Source organism: Cryptotermes secundus, unplaced genomic scaffold (genome assembly GCF_002891405.2).
Source record: "Cryptotermes secundus unplaced genomic scaffold, Csec_1.0 scaffold1035, whole genome shotgun sequence".
Taxonomy (NCBI): domain Eukaryota; kingdom Metazoa; phylum Arthropoda; class Insecta; order Blattodea; family Kalotermitidae; genus Cryptotermes; species Cryptotermes secundus.
Window position 1 is genome coordinate 399,206 of NW_019744424.1, and position 26,860 is coordinate 426,065.

Here is a 26,860-nt window from a genome sequence, read left to right on the forward strand (position 1 = left end):
AAATTAACGTGTGTGAAGTAATCTACGGGTGGACAGCTATCAACGAAGTAGAAGTTGATAATGACAGGGAGAGTGTTTTAGATGTTAAATTTTGAACTGGGTGCAGTGTGACAGCGACGTGAGTGTTATACACCTGATGATGGCCGTCTGAGGCCGAAACATGTAGTGTAGGGAGCAAGATCAAAGACACAAGAATATATTGTTTGCACTTGAGACGGAGGTTATATCATTTATCGTTCTTAGGATATGCTATCATAACCATTTTGTCGGCTATAAAATCTTAGCAGCATTTCAAACTTATAAATAATTAAACAAATGAATCAATAACAAAAACATGTAAATACTAATTTATGAAAATTTATCTCTCTTCTCTACCTCAATTTTTAAAGTGAACAGTGCACAAGTTAGGGTAGTAGGTATAAAAATGCCGGCCTCCAGGGTAATTTAAATATTTAAATCGCCGGTCCGCGAAGTGTTAAGATTTAGGCCACGCCATAGTTCAAGCGGTTAGTCGCTTGCTTCCCAGCTAGGCGGCCCGGGTTCGAGCCCAGGTCTGGTCAAATGGGATTTGTTGCGGAAAAAACGGCGGTGGGGCACGTTTTCTCTGAGTACTTCGGTTTCACCTACCAGTCTTCATTCCACCAAATTCTTCATCATCATAATCTCCCGGGGTAGGTACAATAGGCCAATCAGTGGCCGAAGTGCCGAGTGGCCTCACTGGACTCCACCCCCCACTGTGCGAATTTAATTTAATTTCACCTTAAGACTTCAGCACAAACTGATTTCATCTGTAACATGTCAGGATGAAAACAACAGCGGAATGAAAATACGGGAAGAAAATATTTGAAGATGTGTGTACTCCAGTGAAGCCCTTTAGTGCGTAGGTGGTGCATTGTATTGTGTTGATTCCGCGGCAATATTAAGCGAGATAGATATTAATGACCATATGATAACGGGTAATCTGATGCAGCTCGTGGAGGCGGCCCGCGGTTCGAATTTCTCTAGGAGTTAAGGCACGCACTCAAGTCAAATGACATAGACTGATCTACAGTAAGGCTTGGCTCTGGTGCGTGTAACCATGCTCGTGCACTTTACAGTTCTGTGTGTCTCCGCATTCTGCAGTTGCTATGGTAACTCCTTGTTGGTGTGCATCTGTTTTACTTATGCTTTGTAAATTTTGTTCATGCCACACGTGTTCGTTGTGAGTGAAGTCAGATTGAGTGTTGTAATTTTTTAAGGTTTCCTCTACTTTTGTATTTACTGCGCGTTGCATAGCAACGGAAGTTATCCGATTGTTTTGCTTGTGTATTCGTTGTAGCAGCAATGTGTTTACCGAGTCGTTGCCCAGCAACGGGTCTACATGTCACAATATTTTCGGAAACTCTGGCTCGTAGATTAAGAGACTTATCAGTATATAACAAAGCCCTGTCAGTGGTTAAAGCTGGAATTGTTAAGCGCAAAAGAACCACAGATAACTGTTGTGCAATCAAATCAACTATAGACAAATATTTAAGTTATACGCGAGGGCGTTTATGATGGTGTTGTGTATGTTTTGAAAAAGCTTCTGATTGAATTCCTAGAGAAACCCTGGGGCATAAGCGATAATACTGTAGCGTGTTGTGTGTGTCACGCTACAAATAAGTTTGCGCCGTGTTTGATATAGCGGATTTATTCCACTCACTCACCTTACACACTTTACAATCATTAGCTCTTGCAGTGTTACAATTACTGCTTACACAATATCTCGGCCGATACTGGACTGCTTTCTTCGGCGGCTTATAACAGACTCACTTCTTTGGCGGTTGGATCCAGACTGACTGTTCGAATGCATTCAACCCCGTTTTATAACCTCGGTCGCTGCTATGCAAACGAACCCTTTGTTATAACCGTTGAGACTCCTGTTAGAACTACTATAGAGCGATTGTTGTTTCCTATGCAACGGTCTATTCTAGCGTTTCCATAGAAGTGACTCTTCTGGGTTCCCGTCACGTTACATTGCTCCCTTCTAAAGGTTGCTCGTCCCCAACAGCCTAAAGGTTCTTCCTCGGTTCGATTCTGCGGTGTTCTGCTGGCAACGTCTGCATTCGGTCTCGGTGTCCTTTTGCGCGTCTTTCTGCGCTGTTCATTCTACCGCATCTGCCCCTCTCTTCAGTGGTGCTCGCCCCGAGCACTCCCGTATCCGGGAATTTGTCGATCTCGTTGTTTTATATTCATTCCTCACTTCCATTCTCCATTCATCCTTGTCGGGGAGGCCGGTACTTCTACGTTACCGGTTCCTCACATAAGGGCCTTTTTCCCTTTTCCGTTTTGGAGGGGGTCGACCACTCCACAGTGTCCAATTCAGGTACTGACGCTCCGAAAGACGCTGATACCTCCTCAGTGTCGATTCTCTCCCCTTCCGCAACGTGCAGAATATCCTAGTTGCTCCCGTCATGATTTTCAGCTCTAGCGTCTTCTTGAGGGTTTTATGGGCGGACCTTATTTCTCCCGGAGGTGATAGGTGTCTTCAGCTGCACCCTCCGATATTGATGGCGGTTGCTCTCTTCTTTTTCTCGTGTAGGGACCGCTTGCCGCCTTGGTCCTTGATGCCGTCTTTACATTCCGGTCTCGTTTGATATCGCATGCCAAACATCCGTTTCTTGGAGATCCTAGTTACCATATCACCATTGTTTTGTCCGTAACGCCTGTGTTCTGCACAACATGTTATCTTTATTCCTTTGGCGGCAACTTCTTTCCGCTGGCGTCTGAAGGTTCCATGGGGAGTTTCCTTCTCCAGCGTCGTGCCACTGTCGCGCGACGGGATGTCTTCCTGCAGTTTTTCTTCTGCCGTGCCACTTCCACGCGGCGGCTAGTTCCTCTGTGGGCGATGGCCAATTCAGCGTCAACTACGGGGACCTCTCGATGCTCTGCCGCCTCAGGTTTCGTTTCTACTGGGGTCGGCTCTTCTTCTGGATGTGCCTCCATTTCCCGGTAGGCAGTCATCTCTTTTTCCGTTTCGGGCACCATCTTCTTGTGGCTAGTTCTCCTCTCTTCCCCCCAGGCTTTCCAATCGGCCATTATCTCTTTATGGCTGGCGTCGGCCTTTGTTTGGTTGGCCTCCATTAAGGCCAGCAATTCTTTATGGTCGGATCTCATGTTGGCGTCCATTCTTGCCAGCATTTCTTCTTTGTCGGTTTTTCTCTCCGCCTCTGCCTTCGCCAGCATGATATGAAGTGTATAAAGGAAAAGTGTTAGGGTGTGAGGTGTGAAGAAGAGGAGGTGGCAGATTTTATTGAACAGAAGAGGCTGTAATTTGAGTCCACATTTGTTTAATATTTTCGTAGGTGATATTAGATTATATTAGTCAGGATAAACCACACGCACTAGTAATTGGTACGGCAACAATTCCAGGAGGAATTCGGAGGAACGTGTGGCCTCCATCTTCAGGGTAGAAAACTCTGTTTACGCTGGGTACTCGCTCACTGATTTTTCTACCATGAAGATGGAGGCGATTCATTTCTCCGAAACGTCGGTTCACACAAAATTTACACGACGCCACATCCCAGAAAACGTAATTCTTCTGTGTAGTCATTTGTTTGTATGTATTGAACATGTGTACCATAAAAACCTGGTGTTACATGGACACAGTTTTAAGTTTGTATTGAAACAACTCAGTAAACAAAAGAAAGCTACACTAGACTAGACTATACTAGATTAAGCTACACCAACACATTGGCCCTTATTTCATAAGGCACATACTATTTTTTTCTTGGCACTACAGCCCCACTGGGCCTAGGCCTACCTCCATGAACTTCTCCGTTTACTTCGGTTTTTCTAGATCTTACACATTCGGTAGGATTCCTTGGGCGGGCGATCAGTTCGTCGCAAGGCCTCTACCTGTACACAAACACAGAAAAACGCACACACACAAACTAAACATCCATGCCCTGAATGGGATTCGAACCCACGATCCTGGTTTCCAAGCGAGCGAAGACAGTACATGCCTTAAACCGTTCGGCTACCGTGAACGGCCAGACGCATACTATACTACATACAAAACCCCCGGTTACTCACCTGAACAGGAAGCAGCATTTTCTGAACTAGAGTTAGTTCAGAGACAATTCAGGGTTCGTCAGGTAACTTTGTCTTGTGTCTGAGGTATGAATGTATTTTTCAGCTGCAGCGGCTGACGAAGACGCTGGCTACAATGCCAAAGCTAAGCCAGATGCAGTTCGGTTGAAGGAAGACCTTCTGTGTGCCTATGACAAGAGCGTTCGCCCAGTGGTTTTCCATGGAAATGTTACCTTCGTCTTTGTCAGTCTGATACTGAGGAGTATCAATTATGTACGTAACAGTGCAGCAGGGAACCTCTTATCTTATTTACACTGATGTGAGTTACGTGAAACAGAAACAAGTGGCTGTGATTTCCACGGGGTCCGAAACCAAGAATGACTGTGCTGGAGATTAGTATTTCATCTTGGAGGAGGAACAGAAGTTGTTTTCGAGAGTAATGTTGAGCGGGTAATATACAGCCACGAGAACGGCAAGGCGACTGAAGAATGCGCAGAATCACATAAAACACCTTTACAATTCTTCTCCGTATTTAATATTAAAACAAACTCCGTGGTCTGTATTCCGCAAGCTAACTATACCGACCGAGCTACCGCCGATTGTCGTCGAAGTTAGTGCCACTTTTTGCGGATAGAGGGTGTCGCGTGGTCAGAGCAACGGATCCCCACGGCCGTTAACCTTGGGTTTCTAGACCGGAGCCGCTATTTCCTTGAAATAGCTCCTCAATTATCCTCATGAGGCTGAGTGGACCCTGTTCCAGTACTTCTCAGAAAATCTTGTAGCGCCAGGAATCGAACCCGGACATCGGGATCTATGGCCAGGAACTCTGACCACTAGACCACAGATGCGGTCCCCGTATTTAATAATGCTGTTCAAATCTAAGATAAGATTAGTGAGTCATGCGGCACGCAGAGAAGGGAAAATATGTACGCAGAAATCTTTAATCAATGAGTTAAATTGGGAGATATAATAGTAGATGCGTAGTTAAAAAAAACCGGAAAAAAAACTGTCCCTGTACCAGGCCGTGAAGGCCCACAGGGTTATGAGACGTTGAGGGTCCCACATTATCTAGACAATCGGCTTAAAGATGGCGGTAAGGTTGCCAGCTTTACTCCCCAGGAAAATTAGTTAATTAATTCCTGGTACTCATTTCTGTTAGAGGCTGAGTAGATGGGTAGTGTAATAGATAAATTGGGCCCTACGGTAAATAGGTGTGAAAGTGTGGTTTGAACTGAGATGGAATCTAGCAGTGTGTCTGCGTGAACACGAGTGTGGAATTTCTTTCCCAGCTCGCTAGCCAAAAAGTTTTCCGAAAAGACTATCCACCAGGGAAACTACTGTGCAGAATGAGCATGCTGCTAATGTTGGTCAGGCTGGAACATTGTCGCTGGTAACCCTGGCCGCTTGTGCGCTCTAAGCCAATTGCTGTGGTAATTTCTGGAACGTACTTTGCAGCTGAGGCGTTGTCACAGTTCAGAAGCTCAGTCCAGAATCAGATTGTTCTGACGGTTTTCATGGTTTTCCTCATAACATCAAGGCAGATTTTGGATACAAGATTGGAACATGGAATGTCAGGACCTTGAATCAAGCAGGAAAATTGGNTACGTATTTAAATCAAACATTTGTAATAATCACACCATCCGACTATTTTCTTTATTGTTAGTGGGGTGGGGCTAAGTCCCTTGTACTGTGGCCACTTCTGGCCTATTGTACCAGCCCCTGATGATAGGTGAGGGTGATTGTGGAGTAATTGGTGGAATGAAGATTGGCAGGGGAAACCTACCCCAGCGCCACTTTGTCCACCACAAATCCCACTTGACCAGACCCGGGATCGAACCTGGGCCGCCGCGGTGGGAAGCCAGCTACTAACCGCTTGAGCTATGGTGCGGCCTTCACCATCCGACTATGTACACTAAGCACATTCCATCCACTCTGCGCTAGCGAAAGTGCACGCTTTTATCAGCGCTAATGACTCATTCCAATATTAGCAGTTACAGCAGCAGTCTGTGAGGAATGCTGAGCCCGATCAGCGCTGTTACCAGGTTTCCTCGACGGTTGAACGTCCTGTATAAAGCGTTGTTAAGTACTCCAACAAACATAAATTACTCGTATTTTTCCTTCATAAGGTTTGGATGCTTTGCAGTGTGTTCAGTGCTTCATAAATTAGTTTGCACCAATTCCTATGTTTTCATGTGAATATTTTCCTAGAAATCATATGTTTGTCATTTTGAAGATCTTGTCTTTTGCATTCTATCTGTTGTTTTTATCAACTTAAGTAATAAATTCTTAGTCATAATTATTGAGATAATAAGCCATGCAGTGTAAAAGACATTATTCAAATAATTAGTAAAAATGTAACAGTGAAGATGTCACATATTAGAAACAAAACAAAAGAATATCTGCATATAAGGCAGTGCGATTTTATGGCTATTATTTCTGCTATTTCCACAGGATGAACGAATCCGCACCTTAATTATTCACTGCTGGATGGTCTGGGTAAGTAACATTTTGTATTTAGCGCTGGTGTAAAGAATCATGCAAGGAAGTGTTTCCTGACCTAAAGCATCACAACACATTTGCAAAACACATCGATCACGGACGTAATAGCAAACTTTATGCAAAATGCCGTTAATAGTCGTTACTTTCGCAAAATCACGATCGGCGTTTCTACAACAATTAAAAAACTCAAAGGATATTCCAACTACACGGCAGATTATCACTCTGTCAAAAAGCATGATACAAACCTAAAAAAAATCAAAATCAGAATTTAATTATCAATTTTAAGGACTCTAATTGACTGTAATTAGTTTCTTCACACACTAACATACTTGTACTTACTGAGTGTAAGAGTTCAAATCAAAATATTTTTTAAAACAAACAGCGACTTTTAGAACGTTAATGTTCGAGCCTCGTGCAAAGCAGCGGTTCTATAGACCTGATAAGGACCAAAAATAACAATGTCAGACAAATTTTACGACCAAAAACACCCAATTCATTCGGAATTATTAAGTAGTTTCGGACATGAAACATCTGGATTGATACAAGTGACAATTACGCAATCACAAGGTGAGTTTTGTACAAAAGCCGCGCCGAGGAATGGCTTCACTCTCGTGTTTGTGTTTGTCAGAATGCAGCATTTTACCAGAGCTCTGTGTACTAGTTGTCAGGAATCGATTCCAGGAATGGCTGGACGAGAAGCTGCACTGGAATGTATCGGATTACGGAGGCGTGTCCATGTTGCACGTGGACAGTCACGAGATATGGGTACCAGAGATTGCACAGTCCGGGCAGTAAGTGCACCNATGCCGTATGAGAAACCTCTTACTGCCCTGAACGACGCCTGTCTCGCGGATGATTGTGGAACAGTCTCCACGCCTCCTTACGCTTACTCACGTGGTTGAGAAATTTTCTACTTTTATACACGTAGAAGCTGAAGGTCCATAAGCGTGGTCACAAAATTCTGCAATTAGATCATATTTTAAGCCAGTTAAATCCAACCCATCCTTTTACAAACTATTTCTCTTAGATCTACTATTTCAATATTCTTCTCTCGTCTGTGAATTGGATTTCTTAGTGGTATTTTTCTTCGGGATTTTCGAGCAAAGTTCAACACTGATGCTTACATTATTTTTGTGGACTAAAAGAGTCTTTCGTAAAGGTAAAGGGAACAGTGATAGTTAGGCAGCTGTATGAACATTTCCAGTTTATAACTTTCGTTAATCCTCTCTTCATAATTTGTATATATTTGGAAGCCTTGTTGGTAGATGGAAGTCTAACATTAAATTTAATTGCATAAGAACAAGTTTATATGATCGACCTAATCGGCCAGAAACCTTAGAAGTTGAACCGGAAGAAGAAGTAGATACAGACGAGAAAGGACCATATATTTTACAAAGTGAGGTGGAAAAAGCTATCAAGGAAATGAGGAAGGGAAAGGCTACAGGAGATGATGATGTACCTGGAGATGTGCTCAAGTTACTGGGAGNGATGGGATTCAGTGGCGAGTTTTCTTGAATATGGTATTTGCGGGTACCAAAAGCAGAAGGAATTGCTTAACCAGTAGAACAACTATGATTATTTCGAAATACTTAGTTCTGCAGAGTTGTGTATTGTTCTTTCCAGGACCTCTTCCTGGGATGTGAGACGAGATATTCACAAGGGCAGATGCGTGGTGGATCCAAGTGGAATGGTCACGTGTGTACCGCCAACAATGTACCACACAATCTGTGCTCCCGACATAACCTACTGGCCATATGACGTCATGAATTGTTCTCTTGAGGTTGGAGCGTGGATGCAGACAGGGGAGGAGATTACTGTCAACACGAACCGCGGTACTGTAAGTACTTATAATTTACTTGTACAGTATGTACTATCATTATCTGTTAACACAGCAGTTTGAACTCTGTCGAGAGTGACTGGATATCATTGCTAATTAACATTAATGAGAGAGTCATATTGGCTTTGAATTCTGTGAAGTTGACCCCGTACACCTGGCACTAGTTTTTCAAGTCACTTTAAGCGAATGCTTATCTGAGCGCACAAGATTTGTATTCTGTCCACATTTGAATCTGTCCTTTGCGTTTTTGGTTGCCCATTTTTTGGATCACCTTGCATATATTCTCGCCCTTCCTTGAACCGCCTATGCCAGTCAAAAACACTCCAGTTCCTCATAGCGTATTCACCATAAGCCACTGTTAATAGGGATAACGTTTCACTAGCACTTTTACCGATCTTCACACAAAACTTGATGTTTATCCGCTGCTCCAGACTGTCACTCATTTTCCCACCAACAGTATACCATGGAAACGTGCTACTTCCTCTGCTGCTTGGGAACGAACGGCTCATTTGGTCTGTGTCTCATGTAAACGCAAGTTGGAACATGTTCAAACGTGCTTGGGTACCTGAGTTTGCCTGACTCAACACCCCAGCGACACGCTGCGGCCATTACGGGAACTAAATCGTCACACCTTGCACCTTAAAAGAGTCTACGACTGTTTCATATCCAGCCCATCGTGCAGTCATTATATCACATGTTGCTACGTACCATATGTATTTGAAAAGCGTCGTTACACAGCACGGTTATACTTACATTTGTTTATTTTTAATTCTTAAATTTAATAGGTATGTCGAGCTTGATATTAATTTTAAAAGTCAATGTGTATACGGTATTAAATCGGATCCCACATAATTTAGGTACAAATTTTTCGAATATATATTAGCATTGTGACTGCCTCTGTGGTCTAGTGGTCAGAGTTCGTACCTAGAGATCTAGAGGTCGCGCATTCCATTCCCAGCGCCACCAGATTTCAGAGTAGTGGGTCTGGAACGGGGTCCACTCAGCCTCGTGAGGATAACTGAGGAGCTATTTCAAGGAAATAGCGGCTCCGGTCTAAAAAACCGAGATTAACGGCCACGGGGATCTGTTGCGCTGACCACGCGACACACACTATCCACTAAAGTTGGCATTAACTTCACCGACAAACGGCGATCGCTTGGTCGGTATAGTTCGCCTGTGGACTACAGGCCATGGAATCGTTTTATTAGAATTGTAGGTTTATATAAATTCCGTCATAATTTGTGTATTTCTAGGATATCACACGATGGGCTGTCAGGACCCAAAACTTGTTGTGAGTGGAACAATAAAAATATTTGTTTGCGTGACGGAAAGCACTCCATTTTTATTCCGTTGCCCCACTTTGTGAACTGCTGACACATATTGAATAAGAAGGGTCGGACACAAGCTGTTAGAACCATGCCAGTTGAATTCACTCTATTCAGATGCCAACAGATCGCATAGACTAAAGGCCATGTTTGCAATACGCTGCAGGATGTTAAGCGCTGCAGGGGCATTTATTTTTTCCACGGTAAGTTTTAGTAGGCGCTGCAACGGTTGCATATCTTCGTCTATGTGAATTCAACGATCTGTCGAGGGGAAGGCCGTTGAAAACAAAACTGATAATTCTGAAATTTATTTTGCTTTCTCAGATCATGTAAAGACTGTTCCGACCAACATGCATTTCAGGGCACCGGAAGGAAGAATGACCGGGTGGTGAATTGGGAAGGGAGTGGGAAACAGTTGCTGGCCTTCTTTAAGGTACTATCCCTGTGCTTGGCTGAAATGGCTGACGGAAACCGTAAGAAGAACTCCAAACTGGCTACCTTGATGTCCAGTATCGGATTGGCGGTTTTCATCTTGTAAATATGGTCTGCTAGCCAGTCAACAGGGACTTCCGGTGATAGATGATGGTGACTGTGGAGCAATTGGTGGAATGAAGACTGGCAGGGGAAACCGAAGTACTCGGAGAAGACCTGCCCAAGCGCCCCTTTGTCCACCACAAATCCCTCATGACCAAACCCGGGCCGGCGCGATGGGAAGCCAGCGACTAACAACCAGAGCCATGGCGCGACCATTGTTGTATTTTAAAAGAGGTGTAAGTTCCCCAAAGGACTGTGTGTCATGTTACCTTCCAGTAATGATTTTTGGCTTGTTTTAAGGTGAGTCTCATTCACTATGAACCTAACCCGGATTGGAAGCTCTTGTCTGCGACCTCCAGGAGAGAGTTGTTGGAACTCGAAGAGAACTCCATTTTTCCATGGATTCGGTACAATTTCGTTTTGCAGAGACATTCCAGAATGTACGAAGCGACGGTGGGAGTGCCTGCGTTGGGTAAGATTGGTTAGAATCCGCAGTCGCGGCATGCATCTCCTAGAACATATACAACCCTGGTTTCATGTTGTCCCTTCTCTGGAAGCAGTAGAGGTCTCATTCTATTTCGGAAAGAAAAGACAAATGCGGTAGAGTAAATATACAGTCGGATTAGTAAACACCGATTTTTGTTTACGCGGTAACGTAGTTGGTTGAGGCACTATGCTACAAGCCGGAAGGTCGCGGGATCGAATCCCGATGAGTTCATTGATTTCTTTTCAATTTACCTAACCCCTCCAGCCGCACTATGGTCCTGGGGGTCGACTCAGCCTCCAACAGAAATGAGTACCAGGAATTGGGGGGAAGAGGGCGGCCGGCGAGTAAGGCTGACAACCTTACCGCCATCTACGAGCCGATTGTCTAGAAAATTTGGGAACCTCAACATCTCACAACCCTATGGGCTTCCACGGCCTGTTACAGGGGTAGTTTTACTTACTTACTATCTTCTATACGTTTTTCGTTCACTTTAGTTAATTGTAAGTTCAATTTTACTTAAGAAATATGCACAATAAAGTAAGCGTACAAGGGTAAATATTCGCCTCAGAGAAAAGTGTCGACTACAGATTATAGGCATAATAAAAATGCATGTGGTGTGCCTTATGCAGTTTTCACACAAAACTGATACCTTGGAAATAAATTGCCTAGTAATAATACGTATTCAGAGCCTAAGCGAAACGTACGCTCAAGGCTGGCTTTGATTCTTCTTTCATCCGGTTACCAATTCTACTGATTACTCTGCACATCTCTTAAATTCACTCTCACAGATAGCGCGATATAAGTGATCAGTTCCGTAGAAAAACAAAAAGGGAAAATTATTTTTTGTGGGGAGGGGGGGAGACTTTCAAGCCACAGGAACTTAGACAAACAGGACAGCGAAATTTCCGATAGACTGTCAAAAAACTGGAACACAGACAACAAACAGCAAGAGAAATGGAGTGGCAGTAAGTACTTCATGTTCATCGCTTTCACTTCTGGGTATAGAGAATCGCTCTCTCTTCTTATCAATTTCTATTGTCATATCTAATGTGAAAGTAGCATGTTGTTACAAGCATAAAAATATGCTCAGATAATAGTACACTTACTTACTTACTCATGGAGCTGAGCCCTTCTTGAGGAGCCAAATCTGCAGCTACTCAAGAATTTCGCAACATTTCATGGAACCCGAAGGTTCATTACCGTGTTCACAAGAGCACTCCACTGTCCCTATCCTGAGCCAGATCAATCCAATCAATACCATACCATCCTATCTCTCTAAGACCCATTTTAATATTGTTCACCCACCTACTCCTTGGTCTTCCCAGTGGTCTCTTTCCTTCTGGCTTTCTCACCAATATTCTATACGCATTCCTCGTCTCCCCCATTCGTGCTACATGCCCTACTCGCCTCATCCTCCTTGACTTGATCATTCTAATTATACTTGGAGAATGATCAAGTGAAGGAGGATGAGGTATTAGTACATTCATATTCCAAATGAATTCTTTGCGATGTTGGGTACCTCATAAGCCTTAACTTTCGTTCACCGCAGACACAGTCTACTGCAATGAAGATTATCACACAGCAGGTAGAAGTTGTTCTGAAGATTTCCGTCTTCTGGGACGTAACGCGTGTAATCAACCGCCATTTTGAGTCGTTAGCCTTTGAGCGGACTGCACGGTCACAAGAGAGAACTCTTCACAGCTACCGCTGTGAGATCCCCAAATCATACAGAAATTATTTCCCTTGTCTTTCGTTAATTATTCGCCGTGTAAAATGTGCCTCAAATAGAAGCTGCAGACCTAAGTGAGATATATGCGTAAGAATCAACTTGAGAGCGGGGGACACTTGCAGTATCGAAGCGTGGATGGAAAGTTAAAATGATAGACGCCGTGAACTAACAGGCATTGGCTGTAAGACTATGAAAGGCTTCAGAATAGGAGCTAATGTCAGACGTTTGTGAACATGAAACTGAACTTACTGTTTCCCAATAAGGCAGGGGGTTCCCCAAACAGCTGGGCGAGTATCAGGTTCACCACAAGGATTCTGTACCATGTGTGTATGAATTACATGCGCGATGAATCGTTACTTAGTGACCCATTACGTTTTTGATTACATTTAATATAAGTAGGCCTTGTTATGGGCCTTTATGAATAAAAATACAATTTTCCTGCAAGCACGTAGCGTCAAATTGCAACTAAATCCCTCGAGTAAAATCGAAAATCAGAGCGGCCAGATGGGTCACAAGCAGTGTATAGGAACGATTCTCGCATGTGCCTGTATTTGCACACACTATGCAAGGCATTTTTCGTTTTGTCGCAGTTATCGGCTCCCTGGTGTTGATTTCGTTTTGGATATCCCCACTGGAAGAAAACAGAGTAAACATCTCATGCGTCAGCTTAATTTGTCACTGCCTGTACCTCATGTATTTGGGGTCGAAACTGGAGAACACTGGGAAGAAGAGCCCGTTGATAGGTAAGCAAAAATCTGTTGATTTTATTAAAAGCAGAGCGAGGGGCAGATCACGTCACTGGAGATTTTAACAAACGGATGAATATTATCATTGCGATATTAGTTGTGGCTATGCTAATATAATGTGTTAAGAGTGACTATAGACTGGGTTTGGATTTGTAATCGGATGTTCTGTACTCTTGTACAACTGGTGACTACACTTTACAAACCACTATCACAGAGAGACCAGTGTTCTCAGTCACGGTCTTCATTGCACGGCTTGGTAGCGGCTTCCAAACTTGTAACGTCCTCGCTTTCCGTGTCCAACTGTTCCTGTCCTCGCTGGCTGGCACCTTTCAGCTGCAGCTTCCGAGTTGAACTTACCGGCTTCCAACTGCCGAACTAACTCACAATCGACTCCATATACAACCTCGGCACGGACTGTGTAGAGAACACCGCTTCCCAGTTACTCACATGTTGCGTGTTACGAAGCTGTTGCCTAGGAACAGGTGTGTTTACAGAGTCGTTCCCTAGCAACGGTTCTCCCTGTTGTCTTCACAGTTCTTTCCTTGAGCAAATATACCACATTAATAATTCAAGTCAGTTCAGTTCTTTATTATTTATGTGCCGAGTCAGCAACTACAAGGTCAACACAGTGTAGGTACAGATACTCACATTATGGATAAACATAACATAAAGACAAAAAACAAATTACAGGCAAGCACTTTGAATAAACAAAAGCATTGATGAAGAGAAATACACAAAGAACGTAATAATAAAATAATAATACAGAGCGTTTCAAAAAGTGCTTTAAAATTTTGAAAGCTTATATAAATTTATACAGAGGACATACACAGCGCTTTGAACTGTCATAATGTAGCAAAACACACCGAGTTTTACCTCGGATAGCTATGGCTCAATGTGACTTCCATTGGTAATGCGGCAGACGTCCCACTTGAAGTCAGTCTCTTGCCACACGCTACGTAGCATCTCTGGTGTCACTTCTGCAACTGAGGCAGTAATTCGAGTTCGGAGCTCAACGACATTTGCAGGCAAAGGCGGTACGAACACTCGATTTTTAACAAATCCCCATAAGAAAAAATCCGGGGGAGTGAGATCCGGGGAACGACGTTGCCATGGTCTCGGCGCCGCTCTACCAATCCACCGACCGGGAAACGGGTGTTGAGGTACTCGCGCACTTCTCCAAGGTAATGAGGGGGTGCGCCGTCTTGCTGGAAGTGAATGCGGCCTACTTGGTCATCTTCGTCTAACTGTGGAAGGAGGAACTCTTGGAGCATGTCCAGATATACGATACGGGTAATGGTCGTCTCCATGAAGAAGAAGGGGCCGTACACTTTTTATTTGCTGAGGGCGCAAAACACGTTCACCTTTGGGCTATCACGAACCTGTTCCAGGGAGACACGTGGATTTTCGCTGCCCCAGATCCTGCAGTTGTGGGTATTGACCTTACCACTGACATGAAACGTGCTCTCATCACTGAAAATTGCGGAGCCCAGAAACTTCTCATCGTCTTGTATCCGATGAATCATTTGCATACTGAATTCCTTACGAACTACCTTATCTGCATCCGTAAGGTGTTGAACGATGGATAGTTTGTACGATTTAAGTGTAAACGTTTTCGTAAAACTCGCCACAGAGTGACATTTGGAATACCAGTTTCCCGAGAAGCACGTCGCGTTGACTTTCCTGGACTTCGAACGAAGCTCTCCCTAATCTGTTCCACTGTAGCGTCAGAAACACGTGGCCGACCGGGTGGCTTGGCATGGCGCGCAAAACATCTGGTCTGAACAAAATTCTTTTGCCAGGAGTAAACTGTAGGCCTACTGGGAGGTTCATTGCGATACCGAGTGCGAACTTTCCTTTGAAATTGTGTAGCAAACTTCGTTTCTTCGAACCAAAACACACAAAGAGCACGCTCTGCACCTGAGAAAGTAGCCATCTTGATTTCAACTGCGGGAGCGCTCGCGGTGGCAGTCAGTACCATGTGCATGAAACTCGATGTGTGTTGCTATATTATGACTGTTCAAAATGTTGTGTATGTCACCTATATAAATTTATATAAGCTTTCAAAGTTGTAAAGCTCTTTTTGAAACATCCTGTATAATAATGATATTGTAATTGGGATTACCTCTTTCTAACGGATTCAGCAGAGTAGATGTCTCCCACCCAATCCTCTGGGGATCGAAGTAGATTCAGTTTCGGAAACGTTGTGCTCTTAGTGTTCTTTAGAATAGCGGACAATGGGCAAAGACCATAATCCCATTAATCCTGGTCATTAACTATAATGCACATATGCTTTATTATTTAAACATTCATAAAGGAAATGTCAGAAAGTATATAAAGCCACGTTTCTCTTATGGATTTTATATTCAGATTTAATTCTAGATAAATTATCCCTGCTTCAACTTTTTCATTCAGATTTTGATTAAAGACGGCACCCGTCGACCTAACCAGTAAATTATGGACAATATCCAGCATAATCTCCTGGTTTGTCTGATTCCAGTACAGCTATTCCGGGACTCCCTGTTACTTTCAGGACTATCCTTGCTGCTTGCCATCACTTTGCGATGCTTAACATCCACTTCAGCAGCCCCCCATCGCTGGGTAATTGGGATCATAAGTTGGACGCTGAGTTACCGGCCCGGTCAACTTCTTCTCCTGACAAAAATGTCACCAAAGGTAAATACGCAAGTTTCATGTAATTTACAATGCACGTGTTTACGGCCACATCACAAAAGATAATTCCGCCATCTGTATGGTAAGATATGAACGCGTTATTCGTAACTTCCCAAAAAGTCGACGTTAGCAACGCCATCTGCTAATGCGATCACCGGTTATAAATCTGGAGCAAGACTGCTAAAGAGCGCGCTCCGAATTTTTACCGCGAATTTCCAGCAAGCGTCACCACCCCATCCAATTAAACTCATTTCACTGTTACTTTTAATTTTTACATATACAGAAGAACCATTCCGTGTTATATGGGTCTCTTGTCACCAGGGCATAGCGCGTCCTCAGGTTGCGGATAGAGGAGACGCCCTCCAGTTTTGGAGGGAAAGCTGTGAATATATTGAATAAGTAGTCACGGACAACCGACAAGGGGCGGCTCTTATTAAAATGATCATGTCAAGGAGGATGAGGTTGGTAAGGAATGTAGCACGAATGAGGGAGACGAGGAACGTGTATAGGATATTGGTGGGAAAGCCAGAAGAAAGGAGACCGCTAGAAACACCAAGGCATAGGTGAGTGGACAATAGTAAAATGGATCTTAGGGAGGTAGGATGGGATGGGACGGATTGGATTGATCTGCCTCAGGATAGGGACCAGTGGAGGGCTCTTGTGAACACGATAATGAACCTTCGGGTTCCATGAAATGTTGGGAAATTCTTGAGTAGCTGCAGAATTGGCAGCTCTTCCAGAAGGGCTTAGCTCCATGAGTAAGTAAGTACAGAGGAACCATTGCTAGTCTGAATTTTCTTAAAAGGTTCTAGCATTTTCCTACAATTACATAACGTAACCACAATAGTTATTTGAAACACCAGTTTCTTGTTGTCAGTGTTAAAATAATTAGGACCGATAGGAATAAATCAAAACTGTATTCACGGAGATATTAAGATATCAAGAGCATCTTTTGCCATCAGATCGCTTAGCTAAGTATGTAGAAATGAACACTGCAGAATTTTGAGTTTGGTGGTTGTTTTGTATTGGTGTGAAAATTAGTCTCCTACTCAAGGGGAATGATATAGAATACATTATTAAGGAGAATATTTGGACCTGAGAGGGAGGAAGAAGCAAACGCCGGGGGATACTGCATAACGAGGAGCTTCATAATTTACACTCCTCACATAATATTAGTAAAAGGTAAAGTTGTGCCTCTGCTCAACGAATTAAGCACTACGCCACGAAGGTGTATGGGAGAGTGGATGTGTAGATCCACATTTTCTTGACCTCGGCACTATCTGGAGGTGAGTGGTCAGCTTCACGTCCCGGCTGCTTTAGAGTGACTAAATTAAGGATGTTGAGATAAGTGGGGTACGGCACGCGTAGTGACAGGAAGTGAGAAATTCATATCCAGTTTTAGTCGGAAAATCTAAGGGAAGCGACCAATTGGGAGACACAGGCTGAAGTAGAGGGGTAGTATTAAAGCGATTAGAAATAGGTTGTGAGGGAGTGGAATGGATATATTCAGACAACTCAGGGTAGGAACCAGTGGCAGGCTTCATTGAGCTCTGTACTAAACCTCAGGATTCCAGAAAAATCGAGAAACTGCTTGATTAACTGAGCTTCTCAAGAAGGACCATGCTTAGTGATGATAATGCATCTGTTATATAACTTGGAACGGGAGCATGATTGCGAATTGCGAATTGGTAAGAATTCGAGGACATGCAATTTGGCAGATCCAAGGGCAGTTCAGTTCAGTTCATATTCTTATGAACTATCCGAAGTTACCATTTAATATTATCGATGCTACATTTTTCAAGTCTCGAAAGAATTTCGCTGATCTTCGAGGTTGAGTGTGTATTATTCGTATTTTGTATCCGGAAAGTCCCTGTTTCGAATCTTGTTCCAACGAGCAGCTACCCTGACTGGATGATATAACTACTTTTACCGTCCTCTTCCTTCCGGTGCTGCGGTTCACCTGGACCTCGTGTCTGGACGCCTCCACTGAAGTTACTGCCCTCCTCCCTCTTCTCGTGGATGGCGAGAAGTTAGGTGGGAAGGGAGGAGAACTGTGGTTGTTGGTGCTGGTAGGCGGGAGTTCGTTCCTGTACTACCATTAGGTGTCCCGCAAGTAGGGAAAGACAGGAGTAGCTGGGTTCTGCTCTGTAATGTATAGAGATGAGTTCTTATCCTGGGGTCTTACGAGGCTGGCTCGGGCAGGGCAGGAAGATCCTTTCACTGCAGTCACACACACCACTTCGGACTTTTGCACTTAGTTCTTATTTAATTCACTCCAGCTCACTGAATATAATGCAACCTTTAATGGTTACACTTAATTGTATTTAACTTGTAATAATTTTACTGCAGGGACGTAGTTATATTTTGTGTCCGACTTTGCCGAAAGTTGGATGAAGACTCCTTGAGGTGGAGTGCACTCTCTCTGAATCCTGAGGTCCACGAACCACAGACTCCACGAGAAATCCACTCCTCCACTTTTGCAATTGGTTAAGTTTACAAACTAGGAGTTTCCCTAAATTTGTGAATTTCCAATCATGTTTCTTTGCTATGTGATTCTGGCAGTTGCTGATCTGACGCTAAGGTTGACAGCGACTTGATGCATTAGGATCAGGGGATGAGGCTCCGGCCCTCCCACTTCTAAGTTATAGCTGTTCCAAGCTGTCAACTCTCAAATTCTCAAAGACTTTCCAACTTTGCTAAACCTGCCAGAATTCCAGGAAAAGTACCAGATGTTACTTTCTGTCCACATAGCAAAACTTGAACTATGTCCCTTCTGCGTGTAAGAGTTGGCTATCTGCCAGATTCTCTTTGTATTTACTTGATATTAACTTAATATAGATTTAATTAATACAAAATAGTCCACCAAATTATGATGAACGGTTACACTACTTCACCCAGGCTTCCAATGTAATTTCTGTGTACGAGAACTAGCGCAAAGAAGGCCATGTCTGTTTAACTTTGTCTCTATGTGTAATGCTTGAATGTTATCTTAAAATATGTAAAAGTGTGGTCATTTAGACTTCAAATGTAATGGTTTTATAATTCCTTAAAATATGTAGCATAATGTCCACTTAATTTAGTCCGTCTGTATTGTCTTGAACTATGCCACAGTGAGGTCATTCAGCTTTGTACGCACTTTGTACAGTATTCTGAAATGTGTAATAACGGCTTCACTTAGCCTCTGCGTGTATGGCCTGAGAATTGCCTTGAAATATGTCATGCCGGCGTCCATCAGTTTCTCTTTCAGAAAAAAAATGTACTATTAGAACCTACGTATTCTATGCGTTTCCCTAATACAAAATCCATCTCTTCAATCACTTACCCGAGTTGCACGATGGGGCGATTCCTGCCTCCAAGGTTTGAAATTCAGCAGTATTGAATTAATTCACATTTGAGTTGAAAGCTGTCATAATAGTTCCTATGAGAAGAAAATTTCCTTTAGAGAAGTTATTTTATTATTTACTAGGTAATACGAAGAAATTCTTTGTTACTGGACTGAAAGTTATGTTGGATGAATTCCATGGAATGCTTCATTGTTTTGAATCAGAAAAAGAACTGAGTTTCAGTCACTTTGGTACATTGTAGGCCTCTAATAAAGTAGTTATTGAAACTGGTTAACATTGACATTAACAGGATCACTGAAAATATAGTGAAGATAGTACAGTAACTTGAGTGTCCGGCCAACAATGAAACTTCATTTATCACTGAACATTAGTCTCAAAATAAAAAATATTCTTAAAACAAACTGCGAATGTATTTGGATGAAAAATGATTTAACCGCCTGCGCTGTGAGTTCATTATGTTGATTTACTATGTGTATATGTGTAATTTTAGTAATGAAAAGCACCCAAACCAATAAACGAAAGCAACACCCACATTACATTTTCTGCATATCTAATGAACAATTTTTGTTTCGTTATTTCATCGGAATTGTGGAAATTTTGTGTAAGAGTTACGATAATTTTATACAAATATTTCGCGTAATTATATTTGTTGATTTTCCTGATGTTCATCACTGCGATGAAGGTTACGTGAAATATGGAAATTTTATTAATAATTGTGTTAAAGTGAAATGGCATTGATGAAATTAGTATTTTGATTTTTGGATTTCCAGAGTAACTCCTGTGTTGGAATTTGACGTACCCCTCTAATTTGCTTATTTATTTTAACTTAGTTCTGTACCTCATCGAGAGCATTGAAGACCTTGTCTGAAATGATATTGTTATTACCCAGGATGCGATTATTGTGGAGGAAAATGGAAGAGAAGAGGGAGTTGGCCTTGTAGGAACGTCTCCCACAGCTAAAGTACATGCATGGACCCTGTTGGGCACGTTGCTCAATCGTGTCTGCTTTATACTCTTCGTGCTGGTGTATTTGTTCATGTTTGTAAGATGTTTTACTTAAAAGTATTCGTTGTCAGTGTAAATATCAAACTCATTTATTTTAACTTCGGAACTAAGTCTCTGTATTTAAGCACTTTCATATTAGTTATCACACGAACAAATCTTCTCCACTTGTATATTTCCATGGTATGAAGAAAGCAGTCTTCTGGGATTTGGCACCGTGTATATGTGGTGTTAATCAATGTTCCTCCGAAACGTCGGTTAACACCACATATACACGGTGCCAAATCCCAGAAGACTGCTTTCTTCATAGTCACCGCCGTGAAAGCCTCAAATCTTACATTTCCATGGTAATTTGAAATATGTACTGTAGTCAGGCCTCAAGTGGTCAGGTATGACTTTTGGCAAGTGGTGATACAAACATCTGTTGCCATCTGAATCTTAGCATCATGCCTGTAAGACAAATAATCCTTCTGTATACACGTTGTACACTTATGAAGTAGTGTATAGCCATTCTACTGTAACATTGCTTATGAACTAAAAGACAGAAATATGAAAAGTAAACACATTGGAATAGATCAAGTTTTTGTTACACATATTCAATGGAGTCCATATGAGTGGCCCGGAAAACGACATACCTGCACTTAATTTCATTCCACTTGTTAAGCAATGTAAATGTAGCCACCGCAGCGCTTGCAGTCTCAGCAAGTTCCGGCAGAGTGGCAACAATGGTGGTATGTCCAGAACCTCCTTAACATCCCTCCCTAGTTGAAAGTAACTTGAAACTTTCAATTAGGGGGGAATTTAAGGAGGCAAAGTGGCAACAATGGTGGCATGTACGGTAAAGTTAGTAAGGTTAGGTGAACAAGCGCGTAGGGCTTGTGTAGAAAAATTCTTTGCTTGGGTACTTACATGTTGCAACATTTCGTACCTATAGCTTTCCTTTCCAGTCGTACATGTTATCGACTGAAGCGTCGAGGTTGGAAGGCGGACAGAAATAGAAGCACGGGTAACTACTGACGAGGAAGAGGAAAGGATAACTAAGCAAAAAATTGCTTTATCCTGGGTCTAGGTCTCAGACATGTATTACCCTCACATAACAAACTGTGTGTTCGTTTCCTGAAAAATCTCTGTAACAGACTTCATCCTTACTTAGAGAGTCTCACTAAACAATGAAGCCACCGCTCTGGATATTTTGATGCCTGGAGCCCGGTCCTAGAAACGATTGTTTAGCGATGGAAGCAGATACCCAACCTGGGGCATAAACTCTATTTATCCTGAGTCAAATGCAAGCAACGGAGCCCTCAGACACTGGCAGGCGCCGATTGACCAGGAAGCTGAGGAAGATTTAATTTCTCACTCATCACAGTACATGCCGATTCTAGAAAACAAGACAGTTTTTTTCTGAACACGCAGGGGGACTCATTATTACGACGGGAGACGGGCCACCAGAAAGATCCTAGAGAAAAGGTCATGGGTCATGAGTAGCAGAGACGCATATGTACGTGATTTTTATTTCGATGGAAATTCGAGAACCAGAGCGTGCAGCTTTCGGGATGAAGCATTTGTTTGGAATATCTCAGAGGAACAAATTGTTCGGAGATTTAAGCGCAGGAAGAAGACACTATTAACATGATATTACTGAACCATTTGAATAGTTATCAATTGCTCAGGGACTCTGAACCATGGAGCTCGTTTCGTGCTTTATAATTGGCTGATTCATAATTTACGTGTATTTCTACCGATAGTCTGTCAGAGGTGTGTCACACAGGCACACGAGATGTTCAAGTTCGGGTAAGTGGAAATGATAGGGAAGGAATTGGCAGTGGCCAATTTAAAATCTCAATGCAGTAAATTATTAACATTTCGAGACATTCAGATTTTCACTCAGGCACTACTGGTAAGTTTGTATTAGATAAAAGAGAGCCATGCGCTACAATGGAACAGAAATAAGTGATATGCAGACTCATAAATTGTGGTCATTGCAGTATGTGTCAACTTAACAGCAAAGTCATTTGCTGTTGACTTATTGATATTTTATAGTTGGTTGCCCCTGTGCCATGAAGGCATATTGGGGGAGAGGATGTAGTGTATGGATCCACGTTTTCTTGACCTCGCCCTAGTTGGAGGTGAAAATAATGTAATGTAAAATTTATGTATGTATTTTTAATGTCCAACGAAGCTGATCAGTTTTATCTTTAACAGAGAAGTGAAATATACGTGCATTGCATATAGCTACAATGGTTGTAAAGTAAGTAAGTAAAAGTATCCCCCTAACACGCCATGGAGGCCCATAGGGTTGTGAGATATTGAGCTTCCCACATTTCTAGACAGTAGGCTCATAGATGGCGTCAAGGTTGTCAGTCCTACAAGTCGGTCACCCTTTACCCCCAAGAATAGTCCTGGTACTTATTTCTGTTAGAGGTTGAGTCGACCCCAGGGTCATAGTGGGGCTGGAAGAATTAGGTAAATTGAAAAAATCTAATGACCTCATCGGGACTTGAACCCGCGGCCTTACGGCTTGTAGCATAGTGCCTCAACCAACTACGCTTGCTTGTACTAAAGAAAGAAAATCGAAAGTGGGGTAGTTGCGTGATATTCAGGGGCAAGAAGACACCCAGTTGACAGTCCAATTTGGAACATACTTCGCGTTCAGTGATAGTGTCAGCCACGCGAGAAGTTATTCTTGAATTGCAGTTCAGCACTTACCTGTGACCACAGGCCTGTTTGCTCCTTCATCCCGTTCAAGCCATCTGTAGTGCAGGTTTGAGCACACGGTAATACAGAAACACATTGCGACACCATCTGAATTGGGTAGACTAAACTATATACTGTTTCTTGGCTCTCCAGTGTTTCATCTGAATATAGGTAAACAAGTGCATCATAATGAAGTAATATCCTCCAAGAATCCCTCCAGAGGACTACACCGTGATGTCTTCAGGGAAACCAACCGCATTTCTGCTGATGTATCCTTCGAAATTTCTAAACTGAAGACAAGATCTTTTTCACCTGTTTCTTCAGAATCGAGCGAACTAGGGTAATGCTATGATGAGCCTCTTTGTGTGTTCTGCAGGTTGAATTCTTGTGAAGAACATGCCATCTGTCGACTGTACATCCTCAAACTCACAGTAAACCTAGTAGTTCAGTCCTCTAGACATTCATGTTGCAGTGCACTTGTATCATCAGTGTAATCTGAAACTCAAGATGGGCGGCTGAGGGTAATGTTACATGGGTTGCAAATGAAATGTTCTCTGGTCTATCAGTGATAATTTACATACCGTTGCATCAAGATTTGTTAGTTAATTATGTACAAACTTAACAATTTGATCTTCTTATGTCTAATTCGTTGCAATGGTAAATTTCTTGAACATGGATTTTAAGTACAGCTCTATCCTACACTAATATCCGAAATTATCTGTCAACAATTTACATCTTTCAATATAGTACTTCTATTCCCTGTGGTCTATTATGAAACTCCATCCCTGTGATTATGTAGTGTCCGGTGTTAAGAATGCTTATATGCAATTATGTGGATTTTTGGAATTCTCCAACCTGCTGTGAGCATTGAGAGGTTTGATTGGATGCATTAATAGTGCTCTACTTTATGGATTGTGTGTATTTATGGTTATGATATCGGATAAAATTAGTTTCTGAACATGTAGACTGGTTGTATGAACAAGAAAATGGGTGTGCTAGCATGAAGTTTATTATGAGAATGATATTTGAAAAATTCATTTTTTGTTTTAGTAAAGGGATTTTCACCTTTTAAGACACTCGAAGAAAACGAAATTTTCATTAAATTTAAAGGCAATAATCACATTTACGGTGACGCAATACAATTCATACATACATTGTGTGATTAATTTTAAGAAAAGTCAGTTATATGGCAAATATAGTGTATTTTTTTTCTGTATTATGAAGACTAACAAGGGGGACCGCTGATCAGAACAGACATATAGTTTAAAGGATAGAGGGAATGACACTGACAATGGGAGTCCGAGGTTTTGATGTCCACCCTATCCTCTTCTCTGTGTAGAAACGTTTCTTTGCGCATAAAAATTATAGTTATTAATATCTACAAATCGCATAACACAAATATTATATCCATAGCAAAGTTTCCCATAGTTCTGCTTTTACAGTTGCTTGTTCCTTTATGAACTGAATTTATGATAAGAAAAGTCAAGCCAAGATTAAGGAAATATAGTACAATTTTGTACAAAATTTAATATTCATTTGGATTTCTGTTTTATGGGTAAGTTTGATGAAGTGAAGGAATGCATTGTTTTGGTAGTCAGATAACATTTTGGACTGTCCTCTTATCGAAGTATTCGTACTGCAGAAGCACAATAGACCACTGTGGTCGCGGTGCAAGGGCCGAGAATGCCCACCCCTTATACATTCATTCATCCATTCGTACTGCATAATTAAAGGAGCCTGTTATCTCAGAATCAGACCTGAATCGTAATAGGGCAAACAATTTCATCCGTGAGAGCTGAACAATAATCTTAAAATTTTCTCACGGGTGATCCTAATGTAATATCAAAATCATAAATGCTTCATTAATATTGTCACGATCTATGTGTGACTATTAACGGGGTATGGATTGGTGAATGGATTTATTGACCACTTATATACACTACTCGGAACTACAAGCAATTACAGCGCTATCGCCGATTTCTACAATTCTCAAATCAGTGAATTGAATTGAATTATTTACATTCTATAAATCCTAAGCAGGTTAGTACCTTTGGATACAGAACAAGTCAAAATGTTACATACATAAGTACAGGCNCATACACTACTCGGAACTACAAGTAATTACAGCGCTATCGCCGATTTCTACAATTCTCAAATCAGTACACGCTAACTAAATCTTCTCCAGCCTGTAGTGTCTTCAACAGTCGTTCCCTGGCAAAGGCTTGTAACAGTAGAGATTCTTCAGCTTCACGCGCTCAAGTCCTATCTTTACATCCTCCCTTACTGAAATCACTCTCAACTACCTCCCAGGCTGGCGGTCTATCATACTAATCTCCTGGTCTCCTATTCATAGGCTGACTTTCAACTGACAGCTAACTAGGTCTAGGTCTGAGCCTTATATTACGACCGACAGTCAGTCGGCCAGTCTGTCTTGGAATAAAGCACCCATCTGGGGCTTACGGACAGATTTGTATTATTTCCAGATAGTTGCGGATTTATTGCCGTGGGGCGCTCTCTCTGACGGGAGGACAAGTCTGTCGTTTACAATTGCTCCTGGTCCCCGCCAGCGTAGTCATTTTCGGGTCCGAGTCCCGTCGGATTCGTGACCATATTTTACTGTCTCAGATTCGAGGCTTTCCTTTTCGTCGCCCCTTACGACTCGCAGGGCTACGGTGGAGGTAGTCGACCCCGCCCCGATTGTCTTCTATATAACCACTATATAGGGACTGAGTAGAAAACACCGTTTCCAACAGTGAAGGCATGTTTACCGAACCTTTGAATAGCAACGGCTGTTGCCCTGTTGTTTGTTTCCAGGTCTTTGCCTAGCAACAGACTATATGCCACAATATGTTAGTTCCGTATGAAGTGTCAGCTGTCACATAGTGTTATGCGATAGGAATTTGTGATGGTAAAATACAAATCATTTTTCAGTATTGGCTGAGGAAGACTGCAGTACCAGTCCTACACAGAAGACGGAAACACTTCGCCTGAAGGAAGATATTCTGCGGGACTACGACACAAGCGTACGGCCAGTGCTTCACCATAGCAGCCAGACTGTCGTCTACGTCTCCATGTTCCTTAGGAGTATCAATTTCGTGAGTGACGATTCGTACTTGTAAATACACGTAGCTTATAGCAATATGTTTACATTCATATACTACCATAGTCAATAAGTTCGTGGACTGGCCGCAAAGCGTCGTTGCAGTGCATTACAGCGGATAGTCCCAGTCAGTTCAACTCTCGTCACAGCAAGAGCCACTTGTGTGCAAACAGTGTAAGCAGAACTACGACCTCTACTGTGACCTGCAGTTAAATGCAAGTGGCGGAAATCGAAAATGTGGCAGTTTGAACAACGGGCAAACATCAAGTTCTGCCAAAAACTAGGCAAATCCCCTAGCAAAACGTTTGGCTTAGGAAGAATTGGCTGTTGCTACACGACAACGCCCTTGCACATCGCTCTGTTCTTGTCCAAGAGGAACTGGCAAGGCAACAGGTCATCGTTTTGCCACATTCTCCGTATCACCTGATCTCGCACCATGCGATTTCTTTCTCTTTCACCCCGTTAAAGCAAAGCTACGTGGTCGTAGGTTTCAGTCGTCCGAGGAGGCGGTCATTGCCACAAGAGACGCCGTACGGGAATTGCCTGCCAATATGTTTCAGCAATATTTTTGGCAGCTATATCAACTTTGGCAGACTTCCACGGCGGCTAATGGCAACTCTTTTGAGGGCCGATGTTGATCTGTGTAAGTGTATGTGAATACCTTGTAACATGATGTGATAAAACCACAGTCCACGAACTTAATGACTCTATTACTTAAAACCCTTAAACTTCGCTATGAACAGACAGGTCCACCTCTGTGGTCTAGTTGTCAGAGTTCCTCGCTACCGATCCAGAGGTCCTGGCTACCGATCCAGAGGTCCGGCTTCGATTCCCTGCTCTACC

General features: G+C 42.5%; 1 protein-coding gene across 3 annotated transcripts in view; it reads left to right on the forward strand.

The window, feature by feature from the left end:
• The first annotated feature begins 10,553 nt into the window (after window positions 1-10,553).
• The window catches only part of LOC111874791 (neuronal acetylcholine receptor subunit beta-3), a 38,809-nt gene continuing 22,502 nt past the window's right edge, over window positions 10,554-26,860 (forward strand). For 2 of the 3 annotated variants that reach the window (XM_023870585.2, XM_023870586.2), the window contains exons 1-4: window positions 10,554-10,717; window positions 13,052-13,204; window positions 15,705-15,880; window positions 25,849-26,012. In XM_023870585.2, the coding sequence (XP_023726353.1) occupies window positions 10,644-10,717; window positions 13,052-13,204; window positions 15,705-15,880; window positions 25,849-26,012 (567 nt within the window). In that variant the 5' untranslated portion in view covers window positions 10,554-10,643. Of the gene's footprint in view, window positions 10,718-13,051; window positions 13,205-15,704; window positions 15,881-23,581; window positions 23,778-25,848; window positions 26,013-26,860 lie in introns of those variants that run through there. The other variant, XM_033755598.1, reaches the window with a different exon arrangement.